Source organism: Strigops habroptila, chromosome 2, assembly GCF_004027225.2.
Source record: "Strigops habroptila isolate Jane chromosome 2, bStrHab1.2.pri, whole genome shotgun sequence".
Lineage (NCBI taxonomy): Eukaryota > Metazoa > Chordata > Aves > Psittaciformes > Psittacidae > Strigops > Strigops habroptila.
Window position 1 is genome coordinate 66,227,572 of NC_044278.2, and position 19,210 is coordinate 66,246,781.

The window sequence follows — 19,210 nt, forward strand, 5'->3', positions numbered from 1 at the left end:
CTCCTTATGGTAGTCTGAAAAAAATGCCAGCATCTCGCAGGCGCTGGGCAGCAGGTTAAAATCGAGTGTCTGGAGCTCTAGCGGGGTAAAATTGGGTGGCTGGAGCTCCAGCTGTTCCCAGTCATCTGCTGAGCCCGTCTGATGGACTCTTCCACCCGGGGCAGGGATGCCTGACCTAGTGTTGAATGCACTTTTGGACCTCTACACAGGAGGATTTTAAACTATTCGTGTGTCAGTTTAGCTTAATTTGAGAGGTTCAGACCTGCAGTGAGCCAAAAGCTGGTTCTTGATAGGACAGATACTGCTACTGCTTTGGAGGTGGCAGCGGCCACCAAGTTTTATTCTGCTTCTGGGGGTCGGTCAAACTTTGGAGAAGTTGGTATTTAATGTAAGAACACAGGATCTCCACTCTTGCAGGTGGCTGAATCTTGGGTTTAATGTGATATGCAGGTGCAGGCTGATTGTTAATCTCCCGTTTGGATTTTTGCTCAAGGTTATTTTCTCTCACTTGAAACCCGTCATTTAAATATAAAGAGGAAAAGGATACAGTATAGAAGTGATAGGGGTTCTAACTGGATCCTGAAACCTTTGCATAACAATGATTTGCCAAAATAGGTTTGGTTTGCCTTACAGTGCTGTTAGTGACTTGGCATAACTTTTCCTGAAAGTTGTGAGTTAACAACTTGTTCTATTTCCAGTGTTTACTTCTGCAGGCAAATGGTATGCAATATTATATTTTCTAGCAACTGCAAAGCAGCTGACTTTTTTTCTTTGAATTTGAGATACAATCACTGATTATTAATGTCTCATCAAGTAACAAGACAGTCCCCGCCCTCTTTTATAGACTTTGCTTGGAGCATGTCTTGGAATAAGACTACAGGTGCAAACAAATTGAACTGAAGATGAGGAAGACTGCAGACCTTGGTTGGTATCCTTGTATTGTGGCTGACATAAGATACTTGCTTTTGCAGTAGGAATGGCGGAGAAGAGCACAGAATAGCACAGCGATAATACAGTCTGGTTTTATTGTTTCTTTCTTGTGATTTACAGTGCCCTTTTTAAGTAGTAGTTCTTTGGCAAATGCCAGCTGCTCTCTGTTAGCTTTCTAAAAGCAAAGACTTTAGTGACTTGTGTAAGAAGCACACATGGTTTGGTTTGACTTTCTGTTCCGTGCTAACTACTGCTCTGCATCTTTTCAATAAAGCCCCATCTTTCTTGGGTTTGGCACACCCCGCCTCTGTGAGCACAAGTCAAGTAGAGTACTGGTTTTGTGTTACGCTGAATTCATGGCAGATCTTTTTTTGTTTTTCATTTCTCCTTTTTTTTTTTCCAAAAATCCAAACCATATAAATACCTGATTATCTTTGCTGCGAGAGCAAAGAACTACTTTAATATTCCCAGTAGCATATTTTGAACAACAATTCTTTAATTAAAACAGCATTGGTCTCTTCCTGTATTTCATGGCTGGCAAATGAGAGAAAACACCAGTGTTAATATCAAAGGGAGTCAGTTTTCATTACAGTAATGGTTCAATTGTGCAATGCTGTAGGCAGTGAAATTTAATATTATTGTGACTTGTACTGTAATTGTAGGATGACAGAGGAAAATGGATTAAGTTTAAATATAAGTGTACACAGCAGCACATGGACTTTGTCAAATGGAAGCTGAGGATTGGGGCAAGACGGGTCCCCCTCTGGCTCTGTCATAATGAATTAGTATTTTGTAAATAACTGGCCACTAGACTGTAGATTTATTACCTTTTGTAGATATATGTGGACACACACAGACATACATGGATACTGTACTGACTGTAATTGCAGCACGGAGTTGCAGAACGGTTTATGCCTGTAGGCTTGCAGGGTATTTTAATATCTAGGCTTCTTGTCTTCACCTTTCATGAAAATATTTTTACCTGCCGGTTTGTGAGGTGTTCTTCTGAAGGATACACCCATCTTTTCAGTTGAGGGATTGCTAACACATGGGTGACCTCAGACTGGAAAGCCCTTTGTCATTCTTTTCTTCCTGATGAATAAAACCAAATTCAAATTGCAGATGATCTTTGCTTTAGAAAATTGTGCTAGAGAGACAACTAGTGTTAATGAGCAATATCCCCCTCTTTCCCAGATGCCCATATACATGCAGATTAAAATGGAAGATGGTAATTTAAACCATCCATTACTGATCTCTTCCATGGAAGATTAGAGACAATGAAAGCTAGATGTTTTGTTTGTTTACTGTGTAGGCAAGTGGAAGATGTCCCCAAAGCAGTGCCCAATAGTCTCCTAGTGTGTAAACATGATGCCCTGTCGTTTTACCCCAGATCTTCAGTGTTTCTCAGAGGTATGTTCATATTGAAAGCTGTTCTAATGTTAAAGTGCAAAAGGGGGCAGTAAAGTGCTATCCAAAAAATGTTTATTTTTGGAAGGTATCTTTTGTGGCAAAAGTCGCATTTCTCAATAGGTTTATAATCTCCTGTACTTAAAATAATGATCACACGAATATCTTATGTTTGAAAGGCTTACAAATGTGGCCAAAGTGTATTGTCAGGCATTGTGGGAACAGTGTTCGCTGTGTGCATTTCCATGTCCTGTCCTTTTAACTCAGTCCTGAAACATGCTACGTATTTGGGAGGAATCAGAGGCTTTCCTCAGATATATTTAGGACATAGCTATACGAAGCACTTCTGAAAGAATTCCAACTTTGCTAATCATGTCTGGTTCTCATGTTGTGCATTACCGGCACCATGTTTCTGGAAGAAAAAAGAAAGCAACAAAACCAATATGAAAAGAATGCTGAGGCTAGGGGTTTCAGCTTGAGGTACTAAAGTGTGTAGTGGTGGCATGGGTCAAGAGTTGGGCTCTCATCCAGACTCGCATGCATCATTTGTCAAGAGGTAACTAGAAAGAGCAGCTAATTACAGTGCACCTACTGAGTATTTTTCAGAAATTCCTCAGAATAAGCCATTTATACAGATTGGCTGCTAGTCTTCACTGCAGCCACTTGCAGTTTTTAAACTCTATGTAGAAAGCATGTTTCTGCTGAAATGCAATAAAAAGGAGAATGTGCCTCTGTGTGTTTCCATGGTTGTGCATGAGAGAGTGCGCAGTGATTTGAGGAGTGATTCCCTGTTTGCTGAAGCTCAGTAAGTCCAGCACTGTTGTGAGGGTTCATATTTCTGTAAATGCTGATGAAATGTTAATATAATACGCTTTAAAGTAGAACACTGGTCATATCCATGCCCCCTTCCCCCCCCCCCCCTTAGTTAGAAGACTGTCCTGAAGCACATTAGCAGTTCTTTTGTGGTAACCAGAATTGATTTAGTAAATGGATCAGAATTCTCTAGTGCTTTAAGTACTTTTAGCTGAGCGGTAATTGCTTTCTGCACAATAATACAAAAAGTTAATTGTTATTAATAGTGCTTTATGTGGAGGTCATGTATGAAAACTGAATATAAAATCTATATTTTTTTAATAGAATATTCCTTTGTCAACTTTAGTGAAAAATCGAATTGTGCCTCTTTTCAGCATTGCAAGTCTTGCCCGTGTGGTAAATGTTCTAAGCCAGGCTGGATGTGCTTGTGCAAAAAGCCCAGATCTTGTTTCCCATTGTAGAGAAAAAAAACCAAACAGATAGGTGTTTGCTCTCAGAGGGTTTTTTTTAAAGCAGAGGAAAACATGCTTCCCTTTTACACAAGGAAAACCGTGCATTCATTTTAGCACCCTGGATTTACGTTGGGGAGAGGGTTAAAGCCCAAGTTGGTCTGAAGGTTTTAGTTGTGTAAGTGGGGTTTTTGCTTTGTACTGCGAGTGAGAGCCAAGCAGCGAGGGAAAGGGCAGCTTTCCAGCAAAAACTAAATCATCTCTTGCAGGCGGAGATGGTGTCCAGTTGAAACAGATCCGGTGTCTTACAGCAAAACCCTTCTGGCAGCTGCACACAGGGGGCTGAAGCCAAGATGCTGCCTCTGCTTCATGGGGGGACATCGGGAGAGGGGGTCTGTGGTCACCCCGAGATGTCACGATCCCTTGGACTGGAGTTGCAGTCAGCTGCCTCTGTCAAAGCCCAGATTGGGGTAGCACTGAAGGAGAGGCTGTGGCACCTCCTGTGGCTTGTCTACTTTTTCCATGGAATGAGATCACATCCACAACCTTGTACATCACAGTTCTAAAAGTACCGGATTTTCTCTTAGAGAGAGTGTCTCCATTAAGATATGTTTGGTGCCGGGTTGCAGGTGACCTTCCGTATATGTGAAGGGTAAAAGGGGTACGATTCTTGCCAGATACCATGTGTTAGCTGCAGATTTTGTGCTTTCTCAAGTGCAAGGCATCTTTAGACTTGTGACAGGTCCTAAGCTGAATGGAGCAAAAAAGTGACTGCCTATATCTCTGCAACAGCAATAGTCACACGAGTTATTTGGTGAAGGAAACTCATGACACATCTTTCTAGGAGACCAGTCAGAGCATATTCTGACATGTTTGAAGAGGGATGGTGTCTGGGGTTGTCCCTCTATACAGTGGAATTTCCTTGCCTTTAGGACTGTGATGTGATGGTACAGTTTGATTGTAAAATCCTACAGGGCCATGAAAAAAACAACACGTTTGGGGAGAAGTGTATGCACTGTCAGCCCATCCTTATTTTACGCCTATTAGAAATCCTTTGTTGTATTTTAAATGCTTTCCTCTAGTATTTTGCAAAAGGTAGTGCAATGAATTAATATATGAAACAGATAAAATTTCATACATGCTGCTTGTTCCCTGTCCACTTAAAATTTTGAGAAGACGTAATAATGCTACAGAATCATTCTTGTGTAGGTTAAGATTTCCATTGTAAACGTAGTGCATTGTCTTGCCCTACTGAAATCAATGGAAGTTTTGCAGCTGATTGCAATAAGAATAGGTCCAGGAAAAGGTACCAAGAACGATTGTCCATTTGCATGGCTACTTGAGACTCAGGAAATGGTGGCACCACTACCATCTTGTATCCAGGGTGGTGATTAAAACGAAATAAACACTTGACCATTCCCCTTTTCAGTACCTTGCAAGCTTTCCCCCCCAGGTAGTCTGGAAGAAGATGGGCTCCTTTGGAGGTGAGAAAGGGGGAGGACAAGGAGGTACCACAAACTCCCACGGTGGAGTTCAGCTACAGTTTCAGGGGACTGTTTCAAAGCATTTATGGGCTTGCAGAAGGTTTTATCACAGGAGAGCCTGATCCCTGAAAAGAGGTTCTTCCATTCCAGTGGAAGTGAGAAATGCAAGAGTTGCAGCTTTAGCAACTTGTGTTATGGTATTCCATAATCTGGCTTTGTATAATGTGGTATTTACCGTTAAAGATCTGAAGGGATGAGCGTGAATATATTTGTTTATTTATTTGTTTTAATTCCATTTAGTTTCTAGCCTACAAGTCCTGTTAATGCCAGTAACCACTATTTATATGAATAGTTTCATTAACTGCATGGAAAAATGTTATATAGAAATAAAGGTCAGCAGATTAAACTTCTTAAATTTTATTTAAATTCAAAAATATCCCTATTTAGCATGTTCTATAAAACTTGGTTATAGTATTAAAATGATTTAATAATACTGCACTGGCGAAGAAAAGTAGCTTCCAAAACTCACTCAAAACGATTTTAGTAATGTGAAATGCTGTACTTTTGTTTTCAAAGTTTCATTTGCTAGTCTGTGTATAAAGTCAGCCTGTCATCTTGCTGTGTCACACGATGGTAATTTTTTGCAGAGACTTCTCTTAAGAGCAGACTTTAACCAAACTCCAAACCCATTTTGAGACAGAGACTCCACATTAATTTTTATTTTTTTTTTTTTGATGAAGCCTGTTTTTCTGTTTGTTCCCCAGCAGTTACTGGCCCTCTTCTCACTTAATCCATTCAGTCCTGTAAAATCACTGCTTCTGCAAAAATGCATTTCAGATTTACAGCTGGGTGCATACCTTGTATCCACATGACATGTCTTTGCATATGAAGTTGAATGTGACAGAAACTAATGTGAAAGCTCTTTATGGAGCAGTGCACTGTTACAGAGAGCTCTGGTCCATGTTTTTGGATTTTATTCAGTTCACAGTCTTTGGAAAGCAGTAAACCAGTTTTCATCTTGTTCATCAGGCTGTGATTAGCCCACTAGTAGTGCAATGAACTCACTAGGAGCTTTTCCTGGAACTTTTACATGCTTTGCATCAAGCTGGTAGGACTTCTGCCTTTCTTAAATATATATCCTGTGGACAAAATGATACTCAAAATATGAATGTTGTTACTTTCTCAACAGCCAGATATGATGAATGCATATGCTATTTTATAACCATTCCTTTTAAACAGTAAGAACGTGTATGTGGAATGCTATTATGTATTCTGTTTCAGTTTGCCCTTGTACAAGTAACGGACTAACATACTGTGTTATTAGCATTCATGACATTTCCTTAATAAAACTTTTCAATGAATAACTTTATAGTCAGGCTGGTAGTTAAACTTCATAAAGTTAAGTGAGTAGAATTCCCCAACAGAAGGTTTCAGGCTGCATTGTAAGAAGCATCTTGATTTTTTGCATTTTTAGGGTTATTTTTGTTACATTAATTTCAAGCTAACTGCCTACACCAATTAGTTCAGGTATGGTATTAAAGCACAGAAATTTGGCACTGTTTTCCCAGACTTAAAACAAGTACTAACATGCTTTCTAAAATTGCATTTGTTTTAAAATTGCTAGGATATAGTTAAAGCTAAGTGTGCATATATATGTTTATAGTATGTGTGTATATATATCTAGTTTTGCAAGTTGGAAGAAGTATGACAACACATTTGTTACATCAGTCAATACTAATTAACAAAATCTCTAAGAATTTATTTCTTTAAGAATTTTATCTGTTGGTAATTTTACGAAGTTTCAGAAATGTCTATGTAGTAAGGAAGAGTATTTTCAGAGAAAAAGGGTGCTGACAGGCAAAGTTTTTGGTTTGGGGTTTTTTTTTAGAATTTACTATTATGAAATTAGACAGGTTTGAGTGGTTATCATTAAGGAAAACTCCTTTATTGTTTAATAATGTTGAATGTGCTAATTTCCTCTAAACAAAAAGTAGAATCTTAGGAATTTAGTTGGGAACTGTGCATAATATAAATTCTGTTTTTTGTAAAATTTCAAAGTGAAATTTAACTTCTCTAGGACTTTGACAAGTAAGGCTACATTAGTGCCAGGAAATTCTGGGCCTTAAATTAAGTGTGGTACAGAAAATTATTGTAACACTGGTGGTAGTGGGGGATGGACTACTCTGTTCCTATTTTCCGTTCATGTGTCATGTGACTTTTTGTCTAATATAATACTTTTAAGAAAGTTTTGGAACTCTGCATGTTGCTGTTATTTGATGAGCTGCGTGAGGAGTGGGACACGTGGGAGGGATTCACTTCCATGGGCTTTGCACAGATGTCAAATGTCGCCCACAATACACCAATTTTGGGCTGACAGTAAAAATGCCATCTGTATCCGAAAGTGCCAGACAGAAAGTGCATGTATTTCATCGTACAACTTTTACTGTACTTAATATACTTTTCTGTGCTTTCTCACAGTAAGCACTAGGATTATTAATTTTGAGCAAGATTCTTCGAATGCTCTAATCTCACTATGTGTGACTGCTGAGAGGAATGAGTTGGAAACTCACTAAGCTTTTCTCCTAAGTTTCTGTTAGGGCACAGGGGCCTATATTGGTATGTAGGTTTCCCAGTAAAGAACATCTAGAGCTATAAAGCTGAAAGTTTGCTTTTTATAGAAAGCAATGGTTCTAGCGCTGTTGCTACCCTGACTGCTTAAAGAGCGTGTCACTGTCCCAAGCAACACAGCCTCCTTGGGATCAGTCGCAGGATTCTGAAAACCTCTTGCTCCATCTGTATTATATTTATGTTTGTGTAAAAAAAAAAAAAAAAAAAAAGTTTTTTACTTAGTTGAAAGGGCATTCTGATTTCTGATCAGACTTCTAAAGCCAGTTCATTAACTTTATTTTTACAGATGCCATCCTGCAAACATTTTGTAAGCGTTGTTGCTACCCCAGAATGCTTAGGTACATATATTTCAGTACTTGCAGAAATAAAGATTCAGGATTAATCCTGAAATTTTTGTTAACCTCTACCAAGGCTGGATGTTTGTTTGCTTTCCCCCTCCCCCACAAGATTTTCAAAAATAGGATTGTGAAACAGTAGTCTTAATCCTCCTGGCCTTTAATAAATAACTTCAGAAAATGCTTAGTACCCAGTGAATGGTTTATTTAAGGTCTTCATGAAAATACAGTAGCAAAAGTATTGCACAAATGCAGGAATAATAATCATGCCTACTACTAATCGGCCACTGTAAATTTTGTGGTTGAACATGAGGTGAATGCATGAGGTGAAACTTTTATGTTCTCTGCACCCTATTTGTGCTTTATTGTTGTAAGGAAATAAGGAAAGTAAATTGGAAAAATATCTTTCTTGCAGAGGTCACGATCAAAAGTGCAAACTGTGGAAAAAATTTGAATACAATCAAGTTCTAAGATTAATCCTTTCATTTTCGGCCTTTTTTCTTTCCTAATCCCATCAGCGTTAGATCCTGCAAGTTCAGAAACTCAAGTGGAAGGAGATTTACCCAATTTAGTTCTAAAACTGCACAGACTCGGAGCCATAGCAAGAATATTCCGCTGCCATAAAGTCTAACGAGTGTGTCAGTTTAAAGCTCTTATAAAATGTAGTTTTAGCTGTCTGTTGGGGGTGGTTCTGTCCTGTACCTTTTATGGGGCAATTCCTGGCTACTTAACCGAGGCACACAAGTGTATTTCCTCTGTGGTAGCTGTTTCTGAGGGTTGCCTGGCACGCTGTCTCTCTGAACCCATCCTGTTTGTGCTCAGAGTTTGCGTGGGGAATGTGTACAGCTGGTGCTTCATTACACACGTACATATATGCACAAAACCTAAAATTAGAGTCAGTGTTTCTTGTTTTTCAGGGCAGCTTTTAGGTCATATTATTGATAATGACCGAGGTGCATGTTTCTAACCTTATGAATTTTGTATTTATTATGCATGGGAATCTAAATTGATTAATTTAAAAACAAAGATCCAGTCTCTGAAATCTCGTATGATTCATATTACATATTCCCATTACATGAAGAATTACTGGCAAGAAGAAATATTTACAGCAGTGGGCTCATACAGCGGCCAGCCTTTGTCCTGTCATGCAGATGGGGGAATACAAGTAATTTTCATCTTTCTCATACAACACTGCTGCACAGAAGCAAAGTAAAATAGGGCTGTGGTCAAGATAAGGTGGTAAAGTCAGTCACAGAGGTTAGCTCAGAAACTCTGTCCCTTTTCCTTGTCAGTTGATCCCTGAGGAGAGCTCGAGTCAGGACCTGTGCTGCTCTCTTGGGAACATTTGCTGGCTGGGGTCTTCCTCCCACCATTTCCTTGGTGCCCTTGCACAGCTGGGCTCTCCCTCAGTCATCCCTCACCAGGCCGGTGACTTGGAGGAGGATGCCTTTCCATGTTTCCACCTTTCCCTTTGTTTCACCATTTCAGCTTTGGGGAGGTGGTAGTCACTGCATTCCTTTGGCGCGTCCAAAAACTGGAGGAGGAGGTGCGGCTTCGCTCTGGCTCCAGTGCTTGTCAGTTTGAACAGCCATGGCCAAGCCTAGTTTCTGTAGTCTGGAAATCACGCTGCATGACACAAAAGAGTGCAGTGATTTATACATCAACAGCCGCTTTTCTTGCCATAACAATTCATTGTTCTTTTTCCCTAAATCTGTAATTACATGTCTTTGTCCTGCTATGTGCTGCTTCACAACAAATATAATTCTTACACAGGCTTTGTGAGTGAAAATAATCTCAGTCAATTAGCACAGATCATAAACTTGCATTGTGTGGGAGCAAGCAGTTATAAATGATGAACTTGAAATTTGGGGTGTCGCATCATCATTTTCTCTAATTTAGTAAGTTTTCCCCTAGCACTACTACGTGCTGGTGGGCTCCTTTAGCCAAGCCAGAGGCTGGAGGTCACCAACGCCTACAGCTTTGTTCTGGTCGGGCCTTAATACTCTAGTTTAAAGTTTCCAGGAAGGCTGCCTGTGAATAAGTTAGATTTACTACATGTGCTGTTTAAACCCTAGCACTTGGAGAAGGGTGTTCATTAGGCGGCAGTTGTTTCAGTTGTTTTTTTCAGGCTGATTCTCCATTAAGGAAGATCTTTGAAAAGGCTGGCAGGCTGGAGAAAGAGGAAAGAAAATCAGTCTTTTAGGTCTGTGCATTCGAGGACGTTGGCTGTAGTTCTAAAACACGCACTTCTTGGCCTTAATTGGAACAAATATATCTTACGGAGAAAGAAACAAACCAACCTGCTGTGGCTTTTGTCCTTGTGAGAACAAGGCTCCTTGTTTTGTGGATGAATTAATATTATAAGTAATTATTTATATTTTTCTTTTATGAAGAAGTGGTGAGGTTTGCCTACTAATTAATACAAGTAGGAAAGATACAATATCGAGTCTAACCCCAAACATTAAAGCTCACTGCCAGTTTGTATAAGAAGTCTTCATCTGCAGCGAGGCAAAAGCACACGCATGTTCCACTTACAGCACAATAAATAATGATGGTAATGGTAGAGCTGGAGAGAAGAAATCATTGTAGTGTAGCGGTCACGCTGTCTTGGAAAAGTGTTTTATCAGAAGCATGTGTGGTCCTTGGGTTGGGTAGATCTCTGTCTACCTCAGGTCTGTAAGCATGATCCTGGTGAGTGACTGACATTCCTTTGTTTTCCACGAGCAATATCAATCAGTATCTTAATATGTTGTGAAATCTTAATGTCTAAGTTGTTTCCCTTCCCACATGGCTGTTCAGGGGGTTTGGAAAGATTATTCTCATCATCCTCCGATGTCCAAAATTAGCAAAGTATGTGCTAGAATAGTAAAAATGTTACCAAAGCTGAAAAACAGGATCATAGCCCACCAGATGTTGTCCTAGCTGCTGTAAATGGCCAAATGTGGAAGAAACAGCAATGCCTGCCAGAGACATAAAACCTAATAGTGTTCCCAAAACTGGGATAAGGATTAGAAGACTTAATCCATCTGTAATTTCCAAGATCTAGATAAACATCTTGTTGATACTAAATTGAGTCAGGCCCAGATTATTAAGATCTGGTTTGCTCAGTCATTTTGGTTTTAGAAACTCTGTTCTTTTCTGTCCACTGCAACTGCTACTTTTCTGGATGAGATTTTATCAAGTGTCTCACATTTTCCCTTTTTCTCTTTCTCTCTCCCGATTTTTTTTTTTTTCTTTTTTTGCCCATGTTCCCCTTCCCCCTTTCCCCCCATATCCTCCCCCCCCCCCCCCCCCCCCCCCCCATTTTTTTTTCCTGTTTTAGATTCCTTCCTGGACAAGGATTGGTACTATATCCACAGATAGGAGACAAACTGGATATTATATGCCCAAAGGTGGACTCTAAAACAGTTGGCCAGTATGAATATTATAAGGTCTACATGGTTGATAAAGACCAAGCAGATAGCTGTGCTATTAAAAAGGACAATACACCTCTACTCAACTGTGCCAAGCCAGATCAAGACGTTAAGTTTACCATCAAGTTTCAAGAGTTCAGTCCTAATCTCTGGGGCCTGGAATTTCAGAAGAACAAAGATTATTACGTCATATGTAAGTTCAGAATTTCAGTTGTTGATTCCTTTAAATATAATTGTTCTTTTATATGTTGTCTTGTACATTACAAGCATACTAAGAAGAATGTGAATAGGTTTGTATTTTTTCTCTGAAAATATTTTCTTGTCAGCATATTTTTGACATTATTCCTGACTTCCATGGGTCCTCTGTCTATTTTTTCCTTGGTTTGTGTAAACCAAATTATATTGTACTTCTGTGCCTGTAAAGGGCTTCTCCTGTGCTCATATTGTGTCCTGTATTGACATTGAAAGTTGTGTGCAGCTGAACCGTGATGTGTTTCCTGCTCACAGCTCTGGTGATGGGCTATGCTACTGGCCTTGCCCTTGGGTGCTCTGACACCAGGAGTAGGAGTAGGGTGGCCTGGACATTCCGAGCTGAGGCATCTTATGTGAGATGGCTGGCCATTACTCCAAGTGATCCAGGGATTCTCACAGGAAACACCTTTGGCCACTTTGGTGCCAACTTTGACCATGTAACTTCCCCACAAGTGTTACTGGTGGGTTCTAGTTGAGCATGCCTAGCTACAATCCATACCTACCATGTCCATATAATAGCTAGGAGGGTTCTTGGGCAAAACCTAGACTAGCATGATCTTGAATTTCCTCCTTTTTCATGGTCCTGGACTTGTAAAAAGAATGTGTGTGACACAGGCCTGTGTCCAACGAGATAAACTTTGTGTGAGTTTTAATCTGATCAGGGATTTATAGCTGAAAACAAGTCTGGAGGTAACCACTGTGTTTAGTGATTCAAATTACTTATAATGTGTAAAGTTAATGATGTGAATCAGGAGCTTGCATAAGCTGAGACCTCAGCAGTGCAACAACAATTTACATTAGTTTAGGTTTTGTCATTATAATACTGTGGCCTGCGGGTCTTATTTAGCCCCATGGGGACTTCTGAAGTCTTGACCAAGAATCACTGGCTAGTAGGAGATGGACAAATTCTGTGCATTGGCTTTTCTGCAGTTACAAGGAAGTTTGATCCTGGTATCTCTTACTTCATGGAATCACAGAATAGTTTGAGTTGGAAGGGACCTTTAAAGGTCATCTAATTCCAGCACCCCTGCAATAAGCAGAGACATCTTCAACTAGATCAGGTTGCTCAGAGCAAGGTCCAACCTGACCTTGAACACTGCCAGGGTTGGCGCATCTACCACCTCTCTGGGCAACCTGTTATAATGTTTTACCACCCTCATTGTAAATAACTTCTTCCTTATATCTAGTCTAAATCTACCCTCTTTTAGTTTAAAACCATTACCCCTTGTCCTATCACAACAGGCCCTGCTAAAAAGTTTGTCCCCAAACACATTTCTACCACCTCTTTAAAAATTGGAGGGCTGATAACTATTTTGTGTAATGTCTGCCACTCTAAATATTTCTTAATTTCTTAGTTAAAAATAATGGTAATTTTACAAGTGCTCTGAGCAAGTACTTTTAAAATGGAAATGGAAATGCATGTACTATAAATTGATGCTCACTTCCCAGTTATATCCAGAATGGTACCCACACACACTGTATAAAGCAAGTAGTATGTCACAGAAACTAAGAATTCACTGCATTAAATATTAAATACAGAAATCACTAAGTAACAGTTGTGGGAGAAAAAAACCACCATTTTTTTGTTTTTAAGGTTTGACGAATAGATTGCTTAATAGAGGCACTTCCTCTGTTTAGTCAAGGGGTATATAAAAACCTGATCCCACTTACACAGCATTTAACTTTGACAAAATTCCCACTGAAATCCAGTGAGATTTACCAGGGTAAAAGCTGCAAGATTAGTTGTTGAGAGATAGTTGTCTGTAACTCCAGTGAGAATCCGTAGCATAAAAATGACCAGGCTCAATAATTGCCTTTAATAATTAAATGTGTTCAGTATTCAGTGCTGCTTTTAAAAACATTCACAGCAGACCAGCTGTAGAGGAACAAATGGCACTGTTACAATTATTACCTGAAAATTATAGGCACAAATTGAGCTTTCTGATACCCTGTCAGTTCTGTCATATCTATGTCATGGATTTACCCAGAGAATTATTAAATATGTCTCATTTTCATTAGTTTTGTATAATTATTTCATTATAGCAATAAGACATAATAGACGTTGCATTTCCTGGAAGATTACAGTATTGTTTGGTTGAAAGAACTTTCTCAGCCTTCAGCCTAATGCCTCAAAAATCACGGTAGTGATTCCAGTTCAACCACAGTAGTAATACTGGAGCGCCTTAGGATATTACTTTCCCTGCTCATTCTGGCATAATCAAATGGCTAATCTATCACTATATTGCTAGCATACTGACCAAGATGCAGCAAGGCTACCCAGGCATTTTAATAGGCTGGACAAAAAAAACCCCAGCCCTTAAAACCCAGCCATCCTAAAGCTAAAATGCTTTTCTGTCATTCAGGGAGAAAACAATGAACACAGTGATGTTGGTCTCAGAAACACTAAGAGGGAAAACTAGGCCGGGGCTCAGCTAGGACACCATTTTACAGACACTGGAGCTGTTAGGATTTTAACAGCTTGTGTTCAAAAGTTCGTGACCCTGACACAGTCTTGTCAGATGGAAGTTCTGGTAATGAGGACATTTACTGTCATTTTTATAAGTAATATAATACATCTTAATCATGTATGCAAATCAGGCCATAAATTGTTTGCATACATCTCCATTCCCAGACCTGTAATTTAACAGGTGCACTGGGTCTCCCACCAACTCTGATTCTGCCCCTTCTCTTTCCCCTTCCCATTCCCTTTTCCTTTTTCCTCTTCCCCTTGTCCCCTTCCCCTTTCTCTTTTTCCTTTCCCTTTCCTCTTCCCCTTTCCTTTCCCTTCCCTTCCCTTTGGTAGTTTTGAGTTTTGTCTTGATTTGCTGTTTTTTGGAGAGTCTGAGGGTGCTATAAAGTGAAGGCAAAGATGCATTTTATGTGACAGCTTTTGATTTTGAACTGTTTTAGGATCTCCTATTCCCCTGATTAAGGGGCATCAAACATACCTGACATAAGAGTTCACTGAGCCCGGCATCTTTGTAGTGCTTACTATGGCTGTGTCTGCAGCCTAATCTCATGCTGTTTATGCTGGCAGGCTGTTGTCAGATCTTAAATGGTTTGTGCATCATCGTGTACCTTTATCATCTTGCCATTATTTGAAAACGTGGTTTGTTTTTCTAAGGTAATAGTATGTGGTTTGTGGAGCTGCGTTAAACAGTAAAATCTCTATTCAGATTAGGGGGTTAGTAATTTTGGGATGAGGAGTTATAACACAGGATGAAGCAGCTTCCTGAACCCTGTGTACCTTTAGGGAAGTGTGATTGTCCAGGAATTCTTCAAGCCATAATTTTTATATCATCCAGATGTATTCATGATAGGTATAGCAGAAGGAGATCTTTTCTACTCAGTACTTCCCTAGGTTTAAGTATATAAAAGATGAAACTTTTCTCATTCCACAATTCACCTTTTTTTTAGAAAAATAAAAATGTAGATGAGTTTCTGATACCTGTTTTCAGATTTAGTGGTGCTTTAATCCAGAAATAATCTAATCCATTTCTTGGCAAAATATTCCTTAATATGAGTATCAGGAGCAAAAGAGTTAATCCTGTGAACAGTAGTACTTGGAAAGATGATACTGAATGGTATTGTGGAAGTGAATAAATGATGTAACAGAGTGTCCTTGCTTTTCTATTCTTTGCCATCCTCAATTTTTCGTTCCTGGGAAATTAATAGATTCATTTTCCTACAGTTACCTGATTTCTTTTCAGCAGAACTGGAGAAGGTCAAATGTACTTGAGATCTCAGAAGTGTTACTGTTAGATTATCCTAAAATATGCGACCATTTAGCTAACATATCATAAGTCTCTAAGGAAATCTTTAATCAGATGTGTGAAGGAAGATACATCATGCCCAACAATATAAATATCTGTGAGAAGGGCAAAGTTAAGCAGAATAGGAGTGTGCAGATTTGCAACTCTGATGTTTGCATTAAAAAGTCTTTTTATTTCTTTTCATGGTCAAGGAATGAAGTATAATTTTCTGCTGTTGAGGATTACTTGGAATGAGCAATGAGTATCTTCTCAGTAGTAGGGGATTGATCTGCAAATACTTGGGTCATGGCATGAGTGCTTCAGTGCCTTTCAGGTGCAGTGTTTCTTGTGAGGGAGGGAGGGAGGCGTGTTAGCATAGTACAAGCATATATAATATGTCAAAGATATTTACTTTGGGTGAACAGGCGTTGGCCTGAATCCTTCCCAGCAAACTTGGCCTTTAGTCAGAGGGCACAGAGAGCGAGTGCTGTGGTACCCTGGGTTTGCACTGGGGGGGCGCCCTGGGGAAGGGAAGCTTGCAGGAAGCTACACCAGAGGGAAGGGAGCAGTGCTGCTTGCCTTGGAGCACCGTCACGCTTCTGACGTAGCTTGGCCAAGCAAGCACATACTCTGCTCACTTAGTCTCTTCTTTTGCATAAGTAAAATAAAGATTATGGGCTGGCATCATTAGCATTAAAAAAATAAGCCACCTGCAATGAAGTCTGCACCTGTTCAAAATTTGTGAAAGAATGGCCTGAGACTTGGGAAAGGTCTACAGATGCTCCTAGGAAAGGTTCCTCTCAAATGCTTGCTCTGTCTGGATCCCATTAGCCAAGCTTGCTGAGCTAATGATGCCTTTTGGCTTTGACATTGGCAAAATTGAATACACAGCTTTCCTTAAATGTTTTTTGTCAACTTTTTTTAAGTGACCCACTTACATAATTGGCCTCTGGCTTAAATTAAAAAACCATACATACATATATTTGATCCCTGACTGATTTAAAGGTTTATACTGGCTAGTAGCACTACATTGTGGATAACTGCTTTAAGAGTACTGTCGCTTTTGCAATTGAAACAGTCATTCTGAAACTTTTGCATTAGCCGGGTTTGAAAAAATCACAAGGCTTTTTATGTTTTCACTTTGTCATTTTGTTACAATTAAAGGGCAATAACTGTCTGAGGAAGAACACATTAAAGGACAGTATAGATTGTGCCCTGAAATATGGCTCAGCTGGGAGGAAGAAATCTCTTTGTGTGGCCAAATAGGTTTACATTAAAATGTTATTTTAGTATTCTGACCAAACAGTTTAAATGCTGGCTAATCTGGCTGGATGGGCATTCTGACACCTCTCTGAGGCAGATTTCAGTCCACAGGCCCCTGCAACGTCCCAAACACCTAGCAAGAGCTACGCAAAAGGAAACAGTAGAGTTTCCTTTGTTTGGAGGTTAATTCCAAACTAGCCAAAACGGGGGACAAAAACTGTATCAGAATTTCAATTCTATTTCTTTTGCAACAAACACGTTTTTCATGCTTTTTGTGAAAGATGCTGTGGTCCCACAATTGTTATTTTTTTGGGGATGGTGATGTTAATGAATTCCTATGTGATAATAGGCATCCCAATTCCAGTTGTACAAAGATCACATTTTTTCTTTCCTCTCTCCTCCTCCTTCCTTGGAAGATTAGATAAATGATTTCTTTTTAGTGTAAAATGATATCCAGAGGTCAGTCTTTGACTTTGCTGAGAGTCTTTTAAGGCATGTATCAGCAATACCACTTAGCTCTTGTTGAATGAAATATAAATACAGCTCATACAAATAATATTATTGGAGAAAAAAAATCACTGTCTGTGCAGCTTCAGATTTCTAACAGAGTCTAAGACCTACAGGATTAATGGAGTCATGATCCTTTGGGGTTTTGTCCCAGACCACACAGGTCTTGTAAGAGAATAAGGCTATTTTAGATTGATGGACTTTGTTCATATTTGGTGCCATTACCTAGGCAATACCAACCGTTTATCTCCTTTAAAGTAGACAGAGATAGTTCAGCAGGAAATCTGTTATTATTTCTTTATTCCTAAGGGAAGGAAATGAAAGACAGGAATGCTCAGTTTGTTAATTGATGGCATCTTGTAAAAAAATACATTTATTCTCCCCCACACCCCCAAGTATTCCATATAGATATGGAATCAGACGAAAATGAAGAGTAATTATTCAGACTGGAAGAAAGAATTATTCAGGAAATACTCAAGAATTAAACAGGTTTTAAAATTTCATAGGAAGCTGTTTGATATTTTTAGTCACAGTTTATTTTTCTTTTTTTTTTAGTTCCTCATAAACAATTTATAAATATTGGAAATACAGTGCAGTCACCAAGAAAGATACAATATTCTGACTTAGAATTCTTTATATAGTGTATATACACACAGATACATACAAATATATACACATACATATATATATGTCAGCAATAAGTGACACTTGAACTACTTTGCAGAAAAAACAGCTTAAACCCTGATTTTCTATACATTGTATGTGTTCTTTACATGTTTACATATACATCCTTAATAGGACTACATGCAGAGGAAGGTTGGGTTGAGTGTGTATTTTACGCTTTATTATGCAGGGTATGAGTAACTGCTGAAATTCAGGGGGGTTGTACTGGGGAGACATGCCATGCTATGAGGAAAGTACTTGTCTAAAATGAAAGTTAGAAGCACACTAGCATACTGAAACACATTTAACTTTCACTTTGTCCCTAAGTTTGGTGATGAACATTTATCTCATCAAGTGGGATCATCAGTCTTTATTTTATGTAGTTGATTATATTATATCTGTTACGTATTACAGTATTTTAAGTCCTAAAATAAAAGGCCAGGAACTGCGTAAGCATTTATAAAGGATTTAATGAAATTGATTTTAAATACTTGAAAATGTTTGCCTCATTAAAGTCTTTACATAGCTAGATTGGAGGGAAATGTACTTTGGCCTGAGAACTGCGTTAGCTAAAACACAGGCTTGAAATGGTTGAAAAACAGGGTTAAATGTCAGTTTGGACCTTCTTTCCTGACTTTAGGCAATCTTGGAAGCTTTGGAGGAAGAATATTCCAGTATTTATTTCTGATAAATCAGACTATAAAACTAAGCCCGAATGGGCAGTCTTCCAGTTGCTCTTTTTCAGTTCCAAGGAAATCATGCAAATACTTCTGCGAGTAAAAGCAGGATTAGGCTTAAGGAGGTCTTAGAAGTTCTTGGAGATGACTCCGTACTAAGCTGATAAGGCTGTTTTTAAAAAGCATGTTCGAATCTTTGTTAGCATGATTTATCTGTTTTCTGTTCAGTAGATGAAGACAGCAAAAATAACCGCAGCAGCAGACTAGTCCTTATGTGCTCACTGAGCTGCTGTGAGAGAAATAGAAGTCTGAATCCAAATCCTGCCAGGGAAACCGAGAAGGATTTGTTTTTCAAGTATTTCATGTCAGCACATAAATGCATTAGATCACAGCGGTGCGGTTGATCGCAGAATTGCAGAATGGCTGAGTTTGGATGGCACCTCTGGAGACGATCTAGTCCCTTGCTCAAGCCCTTGCTCAAGAAGGCTTAGCTGCAGCCACTTGTCCAGAACCACCGTGTCCAGCTGAGTTTTGATGGTCTCCAAGAATAGAGACTCCACATTCTGCCTGGACAACCTGGCCCAGTGCTCTGTCACCTTCACATTTAAAAGGGTTTTCTTAGGTTTAAACAGCATTA

General features: G+C 39.2%; 1 protein-coding gene across 1 annotated transcript in view; it reads left to right on the forward strand.

The window, feature by feature from the left end:
* The window catches only part of EFNB2 (ephrin B2), a 45,181-nt gene that overhangs the window by 11,407 nt on the left and 14,564 nt on the right, over positions 1 to 19,210 (forward strand). The window contains exon 2 of the mRNA XM_030477883.1: positions 11,369 to 11,652. Within this exon, the coding sequence (XP_030333743.1) occupies positions 11,369 to 11,652 (284 nt within the window). The remainder of the gene's footprint in view (positions 1 to 11,368; positions 11,653 to 19,210) is intronic.